This window comes from Ylistrum balloti, unplaced genomic scaffold, assembly GCF_031769215.1.
Source record: "Ylistrum balloti isolate Yb309-2 unplaced genomic scaffold, AGI_CSIRO_Ybal_v1 Utg369848, whole genome shotgun sequence".
Classification (NCBI taxonomy): domain Eukaryota; kingdom Metazoa; phylum Mollusca; class Bivalvia; order Pectinida; family Pectinidae; genus Ylistrum; species Ylistrum balloti.
In genome coordinates, this window is record NW_026782002.1 from 555,433 (window position 1) to 570,309 (window position 14,877).

Consider the following 14,877-nt stretch of genomic DNA (forward strand, 5'->3'; position numbering starts at 1 on the left):
TACCATAACATGATTATAATCATTTCTAGTTTGGACTTTAATTTGAACTGTAATTGACACTGAAGTGAGTGTGTATAGATAATTGTGATAGATATCACTGGTCCCATTTGGCAGCATACGATGACACACTGAAATGCTTGTCAACAGTTTTATTTCCAACTTTAATTTGAACTCTAATTTGGACTTGATGATTAAGTGTTTACTAGTAATGTATACACAAGTAAAGTGAAACATTAACATAATTATTAACATTGACTCCAATTTGCACTTGGTAAATGTTCATGAGTTATTCTAAGAGATATGTTGTGTATACAACATGTAGATTCATACATGTATTTTTGTCTAATAAATATTTGTAATAACACATTAGTTATTCATTGTGTTTAAATTCTGTTGCCGTGGCACATTTCCAGTGTCTAGTTGAGGTATTGAATTAAGTACTGGCGTTACTCCTTGGCACTTCTGGTGGTGTTACCTCTGAAGACAATATCCATGTCCGGCAAATTTTCTCTCCATACTCCTGGAATTGTTTCAAGGGTTTCTAGGTTTTCTTGGTCAACATTATTTACATCCAAAGTAGGGTTTTTTATCCTAAGGATATTATGCAGCACACAACAAGTTAGTGTTATGGTGCTGACTCTGCATAGTTGTTAGAAGACACCTGAATCTGGATGATAGAAGTCCAAATGTGTTTTTTGACTACCCGCCGAGCTCTTGATAGTCAGTAATTTAAAACCCTTTCTTCTAATGACATGTTTCTGTGCAGCATGGGTTTCATCTTCCAGGTTTTAAGCACGAACGCATCATCCCCAACAACAAAATACGGCATGGGTCGGTCATCGTTTGGTAGGGGTTCTGGTAGTCCAATAATTCTATTTTGAAGAGCATCTTTCAGTTCTGTCTCACTAAAGACTCCAGCATCCGAACCTGCACCACTAGCTCTAATATTGACATAGTGGAATTTATCATCAGCATCGACTAATGCCATGAGGACGATGAAATGAAATCATTTATAGTTATAAAAGAGAGAGTCGGAATTTTTGGGGCATTTAAGTGCAATATGCTTGCCATCAATGACCCCAAAATAATGAGGGAAGTTCCATTTTTTGTCAAATCTATCTGCCACTCCCCGCCAACCTTCAGACGATGTTGGCCACACCATAACTTCAGCCAAATATTCCTATATTATTGCTTCACAAACCTAAATAATGAGAATGGAAATGGTATTATAGACAACCCTAAAACCATATTGCAGAGACTTGTTACTGCTACCTGTAGCTAAATAACACAGATTTATAGCAAGCTTTAACCCAGGTTCTAGTGCCTTCCTCCAAAATGTATCTTGCTTTTGAATTCTGGGCTCAACTCTAGCAAGCATTTCTTGAAATGTGTCCAGGTCAATCCGCAGGAAATTCCTGTACCCATTGACATCTTCTGAGGTCTATTGGCCATAGAGTGGCCATCTGAGATACCAGGACTTGATCCACATACGCCTCCCTGCTTGCTTCTTATGCTGTTTCATCTTTTGCTGCAAATGAACAGCTTTTGCAGCCAGTAAATTCAACTGCGTGTCAAACCAGAGCAAGCGATCCAGATCCATATTTATAATTGTTTTGAATACTTGAAGAAAGAAATTAATATTACATCATATGACCTTTCTATATATGATTGCAGGAAGGGATAAACTCTGTGAGACAATCGTGTTAAGACCAGCATAAGCAGTGATATTCCGTGCACACTGTAATCACTCCGGCACCATCCGTTCGATTCTCCAGAGACGTTGGGTAACTACCTTGATCATCCGTAGAGTGACAGCATCATCATGGTTAGCATTGTGTTCAATATGTAACAGGACATCAAAAAGCCGGATGGTCCCGGATGATAACAATTTTTAATCGGTGATGATCCGGCGTCTCATTATATTCAAATTAACACCAGCTTTCCACATTACCATGTGCTAGTGACAGCAGCGATAATATTTTTTAAGAAAAATTTGAGTTTCACTTAGAAAGACATTCACAAACTTTTAAACTGCTTATTTTTGACTTTATTTCTCTCTTAAAAATGGAAAAGGTTCCAAAGTTTTTTATTACTGTTTTGTTACGCCAGTGTCAATACCTACTGGAACAAAAAAATGGAACCAGGAGTTTGATATTGATATGGAAAAGTGGTCAAAAATATATAAACTTCTTAATACAGTAACCAAAAATTGCAACTTAGAATTATATATTTATATTGGTTACTAACCTCTTTCTTTATAAAGCATTGCTTTGGGAATGTAGAGAGGTCCAAGCATTTTTTCAGATATTTGAAAACTTCTTGGATTTATTTTTACTTCAATTTGCCTACAACAATGATTCCTTGCTTTTTGGAATAGTCTCAGAACGTTGTAGCTATTTGGATAATGAGATCTTAATCATTATCAAGCACTATACATTGATAAAGTCTCTTAAGTAATAAAAACAAACAAGTCATAAAGTATTTTGGTTTAAGTGAATGGAACCCTATTCTGGAATCATAGGATGTTTCTACTGATATAATTCCATATTATACATTATATTTTGTGATTTCACTGAGTCAACTAACTATAAGTTTCATATCAGTCACAAGTTATTGATTATGAAACTGTACCTCTCTCTCTTTTTTCTTTCTCCCCTTGTGTGTCTCCCAATCTCTCTCCCTCTCTCTTAAAGGTTTAAGCCTGTAAGATTTCTCTTGCTTATCAAGGTACTCTTTCACTTAACATTTGGGGATGAGGGATGTGTGTTGATAAATTAAAATAAACAAATGTGCGGAGAATAATTCTAAAACCTAAAAATTCATCACGCTGATATGATAGACATTTAAGGTGATGACAATTTGACATCGTGTAGTTCAAGTCATTTGCTTATGATGAAAATGATGACATATAAACAATGATTATGTTATGCATGATGATGGCAATGATTATGATGATGATGTTGGTGATGATAATGTTAATGATGTTGTTGGTAATATCATAACTGTCTGATATAAAATCTGTGTGAGAGAGTGTGAATGTGATATTATGTCATGATGTATACCTTGTAAATTTTCAGGAAATAAAATCTAATGAAATATAAGTTCTAAGCTTGTATTTCAATTACATGAATATCATTTGTATGCGTTTTATTGTTGAATGTTGAATAAAAATATTGTTTGAACTAATGAAAACACCTTTTGGGACCCCTTTTTTTGTAAAAACAATGTAGGTTATTAATTTCTTTTACTGTAAAGTGTGGATATATTCCACCTGTCGCAATAATGTCACATAACTAGCAAACTTACATTTAATCAATTTCAAAATGAATTAAAATACACACCTTAACAATTTTAATGCATAACTGACATCTCATGCGTAACAATCAGCTAGAATATCAACGAACACATGTTGCGCAACACTGTTCTTTTTTATATAATAATTGTATGTCAATGGAAGGTCATAGGGTGTGATAATAACTGAGTAAAATTGATTTGAATATTATGCCTATTCCGTTAAAAGAAATGTCGAATTCTAGGAAACTAATGACTTACCTGTAATTATGTCACATGATCGCTTATATGGCTCGCACCTGTCACCGTTCCTGACAAATAATATAACAGTGACCTCCCTTGATAGCGTTCTCTAATCGAAATCGAAGGTGAAGGTCGACAAACATGCTGACTTCCCGTTGTTGAAAAAAATTGGCGCATCTGTTGAGTGTAGTGAAAGAAGAAATCGCATTTGAAAGAAAAGATATTTTGACAAAATTTAACAACTGAATCAGAAAAAATGCCAAAAGAACTACAGAAAGAGCGAGCACAACTTTTGGAAAAGGTAATGAAGTAACTAAAAAATATCGAAAATATGCCTTTGGCCCATGAATGAAATTCAGAAATTAGTCCAAAAGAGCCGGCCATGACACGACTCAAAAGTTGAAAGGTGTTTTGATGTAAAAATATTAAGGTGTCTTGTATGGTCACTTTATATTTTATTTTACTATCTAGAAAATGTCAGCAATCATCAGAACAGGTTATCAGTCACATGTATTTTGGATAAGGTGTAATTATTTTCTAGAATTCTAACTTCATTCAGACAGTCTAAATCATAAAAAGTCGTTATGAATTGCAAAACTGCACGTGTTTCATCAGGCCATGGTTTTATACAGACTTGGAACATCATCACAATATGTCTAGATTTTGAAAGAGTTTGTATAATTGGTATTAACAAAGATATATACATCCATTGTGATTAAGATTCAGAAAATACTATTGGCAAAATGGACTTTTAACTCAATGGATTGATTTCAGTCATCCTCTGTTAAGTTTTTAAAAACTTTCCAATCATATTTCCACTTCTTGTAAGTTTATTCCCTTAAATCTATTGATAACATGTTTAACAAACATATATTATCAAGAAATCAGTCCAGAATCCAAGCTTATGGGTTGTATGTCAAATTAAATGAACTGAAAGTTTAATATAATGTCCTATCATTACAGACATACATTTTGGAAATACAAATGTGTTTCTTTACTGTATTATTTATAATCATAACTTATCTTATTTTCTTATTGGCTTTTGAATTTTCTATGTTATAACAGGTTTCAGACTTCAAAGAAAAATTCAAAACAGATGTAAGTATAACTTTCTTACATAAATTCATTTGTTAAAATTACTATTCTTTTTCTTACTCTTTGATAGGAATAATATCAGAGTTATCAGAATTGTTAGTATCATAAGAAAAATAAGCTTGATAGAAAAATGAAATGTGAATAGGTTTGCACTTATGTGATATCCATTGATGGAAAGTTAATCTAAAGCAAAATGTAATTTGAAGATGAAAAAGAAATATTGTGATATGTATATGTTGTTCATTATTTTGTCATTTTTCCCATGTTTTATATAATCACTGGAGAAAAAAAGAAAAGAAATTTCAACATTTTTAGTTTTTTTGATACATTTACTCATATTTCAATTTACAGGGAGATCATCTTGTGCAAGATGTATTCCCAAACAAAATCTTAGAGCTTGAAGAATTGTTTCAGGTTGGTATTAGTTGTGGTAGATTTACTAAATGTTCCTGTATCAATGTTGCATTTAGGAAAATAATAATAATAATAAAAGAATTAATAATGACATAATTGGTAAGTGAAAGGTAAACCAATAATTTGAGATCATTGGCATGTTTTACTTACACATAGAAAAAATATAGAATTTTAAAGTGCTTCTGCCAAAGAGATTTATCAGAGGGAAATTGTTTGAAATGCTTAATAACACAAGAAAAAACATACCATATATATATATATATATATATATATATATATTTTTAATGGTGTGTTTATGTCTTTGTATATATAGCTGCATGTATAACGTTCGCATATACAGAATGCAATACTTGTTTTGAAGTGCATTTGTTGGTTCTTTTTCAGACTATGTGCTTGTCCAAAGTTTCAGATATGCATTGTGACTTAAATATTCCTGTGCCAGATCCTGTATTGTTCAACAATGACAATGACTCTGGAGAGGTAATGCTGTATAAAGGATTCATGATCAAGGCCACTTACAAAGTCATTTTCTATATGTATATTGTTGTGATTTCTTCTTATTTAAAAATAAGTTAGTATAATGTAAATGGTAATGAAAAAAAATATGAAAATTGAAACCTGTGATAAGTACACAAAAATATTTCAATGACAGGTGTGTTATTTCAATATGTTAAATGTTGCAAATTTGGAAAAAATAATTATGAAAACTCAGACTATTACAATCGGTAAAGTTTATTGAAGAAAAGTAACCTGATGCAAACCACTGATAAAATGTTTAGAAAGAATATACCAAGTTAAGGTTAATTAATAAAATAAACACTATATCCTTGGAGTGTTTATATTAACTTTGATACGTACTGTGAGCACAGCTTTTTCATCCGTGTGCTTAATTATCTTTCAGAGTGTTTATCAACCTGAAGTCAGGTTTAATTTAACTGTTTGAATATTTTCTAAATCAAAAGACTTTATTCCGTTTTGTGTTCACACTTGACAAAATGTTGACCAACTAACTAACATGCAACAGTGAATGTAGATTTCTGAAAATGTTGCTGTAAAAGGAAAAAAATGTAGTTTCATAATTTCTCTTTAATTGTATATTTCTTTCCTTCCTATTAGCCACAGTCCAAGAAACGTAAAGCAGATAATGACCACACAAACAGTGAAAACAATACCTCTGGTGAGTTGATGAGTCAGATATTGGTATTAAACTGGTGTTGAAGTTGAATAAAATTTCCAAAAATATCCATATACAGTATAAAGTGTTATTTTGTAGGAGAATTTTTAGCTATTTTCGAGGATGTAATGAAGTTATGGAAGGTCAATACAATACCTTTGAATCAAAATTATAAAGAAAATCAAGTTTTGTTTTACAAATTCCATGAAAATTCCATCCACTTTCAAATTTTTGGGTAACTCTATGAAATTAGAACCACCAAAAATTATAAATTTAACAAGTATGTGAATGAATACAGTTTCAAATTTAAACAAGTCACTGAGAAAACTTAGCCATATTTGATGTTTGAACTAACAGTGACATTGATGTGTATTACTGTTCCAGGCACGCCTGTGATGGTGCTTCCTAATGGTGCAGTCCCTTGTAATAAAAAACTGGTGGTACTCTCAGAAAGGATGAAGCCCCTTATATGGGAACTTATAGACCACGCAAATCTGGTAAGACTTCGATGTATAAATACATAATATTTAGTGTGAGGTATTCATTGCTTTGGTTATTTCTAAATGTTTGTTTACCAATACTTATCAATAAGTTATTGACAATGTTATATTAATGCTATATTAAGGTGCATGTTCATTGAATTTGTAATTCAACAGGATTGACAGCATAGAGCCAAAAGTTATCAAGATAATGCACTGTTATGCTGAATGCTAGAGTTGCCATTCAAATTAAACACACTTATAAAAAAAATTGTCGTGAGCAATAGATTATCTTTAAAAATTTTTAAGTCATTGAGAAAACTTAGTCATCATATTTGATGTTTCCGTAAACTTTTCATTCAAACGACTTCTTCTGACATACTGAATGTGTAATACTTGGCACAGAGGATACTGGCATGGAGCTCTACCAAGTTTGTTCAAATGAATGACCTTGACCCACTTTAAAGGTCACAGGGGTCAAATATGTTAAAATCTTTAAACAACTTCTTCTATTAACCAAAAGGCTCAGAGTGTAGATATTGGGCCTGTGACATGCTGGGATAAAGTGCTACTGAAGTTTGTTATATGACCTTGAACGTTCTAGGTCACAGGGGCCAAATATGTTGAAATCTTTAAACGACTTCTCCTCAATAACCAAAATAATATATTGTGTGTGGCATGCTGGGATGAAGGGCTATCAAGTTTGCTTCAAATGAATGACCTTGAACAATCAATGTCTAAATGTTTCTTTAAATAACTTCTTCCAATACTTATAATACTTGGCCCAAGCATGCTGGCATGGAGCCATACAAAGTTTGTTATATTAATGACTATATTAAGGTGCATGTTAAAATATACAAAGGACTTCATGTAATAAGCAAAAGTCTATGAGTGGATTTCTGTAGCATGCTGGGAGGAAAGGCTACCAAGTTTATTCAAATGAATGAGACCCACTTTCAAAAGTTATGTTAAAATATAATGACACTCAACAAGCAAAAGTCCATGATGCTGAATGCTAAGTTGCCATTCAAAGAAACACAGTTTGTTAAAAAAACCCACTTTTAGGTTTGGCTTGCTTTTTGCAATAGATTATCTTTAAAAGGATTTTGTTTTGAATTGAAGACACACTTATTATTATGGCTGCAATTTCCTTCACTCACGTTCTGTGTCTGTTGTAGTTAAAAATGTGGATAGCTTTCCTGATACCAAAAATAGAAGATGGGAACAATTTTGGAGTCTCAATCCAGGTAAGTCACTACAACACTCCAGGTAATGTCACCATACATATTGATATGTCACCTGGTGTATGCTATCATTTGTCCCTGCAAATGTCTGTCAGAAAAATAATGAACAGGATTCTATTGCCTACTATTATTTTGTGAATTAATACATTTTCAACTCATTTTTCATTCTCTAATTTTTGATGACAGGAAGATACGATGGGAGAAGCCAGACAAGTTGAGAGTGAGGCTGCATCATATCTAGAACAAGTCTCCCGTTACTTCATTACAAGAGCAAAACTTGTGTCGAAAGTCGCCAAATACCCGCATATTGTAAGTCAGGACCGTATAATTAAATGTTTTTATCATACATCTGTTATTGAATAAATTTTAGTCAATCCAGAAAAGTATCAGAGAAACAATTATTTTAATGGACAAATCATGTATATAATTAGGTGTGTGGAATTTATTTTTTCATGAAACAGGAAATTAATACATTTTACAAAGTGTGTAATCATTTCATACCTATCATTGTAAAGGAGTAAACACATTTGTTGAAGATTTAAAGTCATAAAACTGGAGTTCTACAGAATGGCTGTAACTGTATACTCTGATACAATGTGCATCATGATACACATACTTCGTTGGATTATTTTCCATATCATACACTTGCTTTTAGTAAAATTCAATGCTGACTTTAAAAGGAACAAGCCAGCTACAATACAGTGTATCAGAATATGAAGTGTACTGTAAAAGCCTTAATTTTCATGGCAGACTTATTTTCCTTGATTTTGTGGGTATTCTTTATCCACAAGTTGAAATGTCCACCAACTTTTGCAGTAAGTAGGAGTAGATTTCTTGAGATATATCTATTCATGAAATCAAGTGGCCATGAAAAGGTGTTCTTTTTCAAACTTTGATAATTTGACCCCTTAGAAAACTAGATTTTACAGTACTGTAATGAAAATATTTACTTGCTAAGTGACCAATAATTAAAAAAAAAGGAAACAGTAGATTATATAAGTCTTTCTTTATTTCTTCTTTCTTTCTTTCTTTCAGTAGAGCATTGAAAATTAAAAAGGAAGAAAAAAAACCCAATTTAACTACTATGACAATAGGCGATATATTTAGAATCTATTTTTAGTCATGTATACTAAATGATGTATTGACTTTATTGTATTGAAATAGGAAGAGATATTCAAAATTGAATAGGAATGCAAATATTTTGATATATATTAAATCAAGGTGAATCATTTCACCACTAGTCTCCAGTTTGAAGGTCTTTCATACACTGGAGATTTTTGGTTATGTCATTTAAATTCAGTGAAATAATTCAATTAATTTAAGTTTTGAATTTTTTGTAAATATCTCATTTTTGGATCAGAATTTTGAATTGAAGACAATTAGCAAAATCATGTCACTTTCTATTTACATTCCTACAGAGTGACTACAGACAGGCAGTGAAGGAACTGGACGAGAAGGGATTCATCAGTCTACGTCTCATCTGCTGTGAACTGAGAAATCATTATGTAAGTAACATGAACAGAGATTTCCTGATAAAAGAGCTGTGATAACTAAAGACCACACAGCTTCAGTCAAAAGCTTCTCACAATGTTAAACCTCTGATATTTTGGAGTAGGTGGGCATGGCATTGGGCCTCTAGCTTTTTGAGTATTCTTTATATTACTCTCTCATCTTCAGATATAAATCAAGGGAAATTTGCTTATTTTCAGTCAACTACCATCAGATTTCTTTTTTCAGTTGAGTCTACATGATCTATGTTGAAAAATTATTTCTCATAAAGTCGTATCAAGGAAAACTGCCTGCATTTTTAGTCAACCATCATTAGATTGAATGTTATGTTTCAGAAGTAAGCAATCATGTTTTGAGAAATATATTATTGTGCATTAAATTAAATCACAAAAAACTGCCTGTATTTTTAACCATAATTATAAGCAGATTTAATATTTAATATTTCAGGCTAGTCTACATGATCTTGTGTTGAAAAATATGGACAAAATCAAGAAACCAAGGAATGCAAATGCACAAAGTTTGTATTAACCTAAAACTTCCCAGAATTCTGATGTTACGACTCGTGCTGGACATGACTTCCCTCGGCGAGATAGGATAGTACCACTCAGTCCATTCCTTTGTTAACATACCAAATGTTGTCTGAGCTATTGATCTACATGAAAAGATCTGTCATTTTCATACAGTAATAACATCATTTTGGAAACAGGGGAACCAAGCTGTCTGAACAATGGATTGTGAAAGAAATTCACCTGAAATATCACCATGAAAATATATCGTTCTCAATTATTTTGACTTCATTCATTAATCAAAAGTTGATTCTGTTAAGCTTTTGAGAATTTTTTTTTTTACGATCCACTGTGTTGTGAAGTGAAGAAAAGCATGCATATACGGTACATAATTTGTATTGATTTGTATTGACAGCCTTCAGTGAATACTTCATTTTGATAATTTGAGCGGTATGTGTGGGTCTTCATACTGATTTTAGAATGTATGATGGCACTTGCCATATAAAGCAAACATGTAAATAAGGTAAACAGATGACTGGTTAAAATATTCATAGTTTAAATTTTTCACCTTATTTCTTACAATTTCTCAAAAAACTGAAATTCAGACTTAAGTTTTCTTTCAACATTTTTCTTTGTGAGTAAATAACATGTACATGGGTTTCAGTTTGAAATGCAAACAATGAACAATTCATAATTTTCATTATGATTAGTGCATGTACATCAATGAAATTGACCAGAATAAACATTCAAAAGATTTGGATTTCTATGTATCAGCATATTTTGCATGCAGTTTAGAATGATTCATGGAAGATGAAATTAAGGATCAGAGAAAAAAAGAAGGACATCATATAACTGGGTAAAGGAATTTATATGGCAAGAACTGTCGTAGAGAACATTTTAATTTGATCTTGTGTTTACCACTCTAAAATCTGTATGTAGTTTCTAAGATGTTCACAGTTGTAAATTGGCTCCTTATTTGTGATTTCTTTCAAATGAAATACTGAATAGCCAGTTATTTCGACAAGTAAGAATTACAAAATTTTTCATAATTCAAGATAATTCAGTTTTAAGAAATTAAAATTTCATGATCTGAACATTATGTTGCTGCAATGTGAAGTTTCAGTGTTCGGATTGCTGATTTATCGATCAAACACCAGTTTGATTGATAGAGAATAGACGACAATTTATGCTTATAAAGCAAGTTTTTTAGTACATGGGGAGTGTCCAAATATCCTTTGAGAATCAGAGACAGCTGCACTTAAGTACTTAAGTAGCACTTTATCATACTGAAGAATTTTACAGGTTTTTTTCACAGATTAAAATTTTCGCAAGACATTGATTCCTCACAAAATAGCAAACATGTTTTCCCCACAAAAATAACTGGCAATACGGTAATGAAGACATTTTATTTTTAACCACTTGCAACTGAAAATTGTTGTTCTTAGTAAATTTTTTGTTTGTGAACCAGTACACTTGATAGGTCGAATCTTGATTCTAAAGATTTGACGTGTTATACGCAATATATGTTCTTGTTACCAGAAATGTGACGGCTTTTATACATATCAGGAAATGTTACTGAGAAAAGTGTCTAAAAGATGTCAGTCTTTTCCACTTGATTTATTCTGTTACAATGTTTTCTTATGTTGTGGACAAAGTATGTAGTCTTACTTTTTCTTTCTAATCATAAAGATTAAGATGTACAATGTAGTTAAAATTCATGTACATTATTGTATCCCATTTATCTGAATTAGGGGGATGGCATGAAGGTGAAAGACGTGATTTTACAACATTGTTGTCAAAATGGAGACATGCAACATGAAGACTTTAATGTCATGTTAGAGACGTAAGATATGATATGTCTAGATTTTAATATGAAGAGTTGGAGACGGTAGAAATATGTTTGTTGTAAATATTTCGCTGATATTTTGATACAGAAGATAATCAAATGCTTTACTATTTCATACCAAATTTATGAAATCTTGCCAAACTGTTCCAGCTATCTTGGGGGCGGGGGGAATGTGATTGATGCCATAGGAATAAAATGGTTTTTCCATGTGAAAAAAATATTAACTGTACATGTAAGTTGATGTGGTAATTTCACTAACATTGCTTTCACATAAGCAGTTGAAATGGCTGAACTTGCAGAAAAAATGCCATGCATGGGGCAGGACTGAGGGATATTCCGCACATGCAGTCTGAGGAGGCCAGCTATACCCGTCTAAAACTTAACTGCCAGAATTTTCATTATTTTTCAGTTTTTTGCCTAAAACAGGGTCAGTGCATGCTCATATTTCAGGGAATGTTATGATAGTCAGTATCAAATTCAATGGAACATATTTTACAATTTGTGTCAACGCTTCACAGAAAATTCAGAAACTGCATTTCGTTAGCTTTAACTATTTCAACATTTAGAACATCTTTCACAGAATCGTTCTATACCATCTGGACCCTTTCGCCCCGGGTTATGCAAAAAGAGCCATCGACGTAAGACAGATGTTTTGGTCATGATATCAGAGTTTGAGATTTCAGATGAGGAGGAATACACTGAAGTACAACCGATAATAAATTGTGTTTTATTATGAAATGAAATTAGTTCAGAATAGACACCTTGTCTCCACCAATTAAGCATTAAATTGATTTTTTTATGAATAAGACCCTTGAATACCTACTTTCTGTTTTAGATTTTATTTCTCTATAGTGTGTGTAAGTGTTAAACTTTTTATTAGGTAATTTATTTTACAAATAACTCTAACTATAAAAGCATAGTTAAGAGTATAGATTTGATACCTCAGACAAAATTACACTGTATAAAAACATATTGTTTTATTTCAGGTTTATTGTAACTACCATATTTATCTGCCAATAAGCCCATGTCTGGTGATAAGTCCTCTTAGATTTTTTTGACGTTCAATAGAATATCACAGAAAAACTAGTTCATTGTCCTGTATAAGCCCACCTGTTGATTTTGAGTCAGAATTTGTATATTCCCCTATATGGCTTACTCCAGGATACATACAGGAACTATTGCATTTTGTATTTGTTCGTGAAGTTACCCTGTACCCGATACAGCATCTAGTTACAGTGTAACTTTACCATCATTGATAAGGGAGGTTTGGTAGGAGAGGTTTATATTGGGTAGATATTTCATCATATATGTTACTAACACTGCCAAAGGGAAAAGAAATATTACTGTAAGTACAGTACTGACTTGTACATGTCTCTCCTCTAATTGTTCAACCTGTTTAAAAATCCAAGTCACAGACAAAACATTTATCAACATGTTGATTCTATTACCATTTTATCTTGATAGTAAGCCTATGTCTGGTTTTAATTCCATCCATATATAGATATTGCTGCTCTGTAAAAACAAAAAAAAACAAAAAAAACAAAAGTAATCCAATTTCATTTCCCTAGAGTCCACTCCTCAGACTTCGAGTTAGAAGGGCTTATTGGAGGATAAATATGGTAACTGAACACCGATAGCATTGTACATATCACAAGTAAATTAAACATACTGTGTAAATTCATCAATTTCATCAAACTGTGAAGTTTATATACAGGTAGTGGTGTTTTTGTCACGCAATATTCCAAACTTATTTTTCCAGTGGAAATAAAGACTTGGTTTCATCAGGATATTTAAGTATATAATGATGAAAATGTAAAATTCTGCCAGTGTCCTTTATACACTTCCTATATAATGCAATAAGTCTCCGATAGCATTTGTTCATTCTCACATTTATAATAAATATCAAATTTGTTTCAACAAAGTTTCTCATCAGATATTTCATTTTTTTCCAAAAAACTTCTCATTTTTGGGGTTAGGGGAGGGGTTGGAAGCAGAATGGAATGAAATTTATGGTTTGGTAAAAATCTTTCAAGATCTTGATGATTGTCTAGTGAATAGGTCCAATATTACGTCGCAGACACCATGCTTTATTTGACATCTTGGTTCAGTGCCAGATTGTTTTATAGATAAAATACTTTTTCATTTCATGTATGGGCCAGAGTGTAAAATTAAATGGATAAGATGAAATTTGTGTTCAGTTACAGTTGTTGATAATGAAACAAAAGTAAACAAAAAACGAATATTCTGATAAGGAAGATTCAGAAATATTTGTTCTCATTCTGATAGTTAATTTTGACTCTTGTTGCAGTTTGTGAAAGTGCTGAATGTGTTATATGACATATATGTATGTAAGATAAAATAAAAGAAATATTGTTCTCTTCAAATCATGTGTTTGTGTAATAGATCCAATTCCATGAAATGCTGTAAGCTTACAACGGTATGATGTAGCACCCTGTCCATCAGTAGTTTTGCTTTAAACAGCTTCTTCAAGAACAAGGACCGTGGCTCTCGACGGTCATCAGACCATAATCCCTACATATGATATAGAAGCAATTGTAGTTCTGTAGTAGGAACAGTTATTAAAACAGATTAGAAGATTTTAGTTTTTACATACTCCACCAAAAAGCTTGGATTTTTTCTCACCATTTTTATATTCTTTCCTCTTATATACTTCTGACGTTATGAAATTTGAGAATTCGTCTCAAGAGATAGCTAGAATAATCTTCAACTGTCAAGTAAAAGGTGGTCTCCTGTCAGTATTTTGTTTTTCTGGTCTGATTCCTACTTTTTCCAGAAACAGCAATTACAAGCTATCACTGTCAAAATCCAAGATTGGTGACCATGCTATTTTTGGATCAGTCTGAAAATGGTTCACTGCCAAACTAGGTATAGGGAACCTCAATATGAAATTTAGAGAAAGATTCATACAATACTCCCAAAGAAATATCCATAACAATATTTGTGAAAGGGCTGATGGACATACACAGACACAGGGTGATTGGAATATCCCATATTGTGATGATGATAAAAACTGGTGCTGTGATGACTTTTCTCATAAAAGCGACATTGACTGACT

General features: G+C 32.2%; 1 protein-coding gene across 1 annotated transcript; it reads left to right on the forward strand.

Moving 5' to 3' along the window:
- Positions 1–3,707: 3,707 nt before the first annotated feature.
- Positions 3,708–14,185, forward strand: LOC132545434 (proteasome activator complex subunit 3-like). The gene is made up of 10 exons (XM_060209119.1): positions 3,708–3,835; positions 4,600–4,632; positions 4,981–5,043; positions 5,428–5,523; positions 6,160–6,220; positions 6,602–6,714; positions 7,875–7,943; positions 8,127–8,249; positions 9,359–9,445; positions 9,897–14,185. The coding sequence occupies exons 1-10, from the start codon at positions 3,791–3,793 to the stop codon at positions 9,975–9,977; spliced, it is 771 nt and encodes a 256-aa protein (XP_060065102.1). The 5' UTR covers positions 3,708–3,790; the 3' UTR covers positions 9,978–14,185.
- Positions 14,186–14,877: the final 692 nt, after the last annotated feature.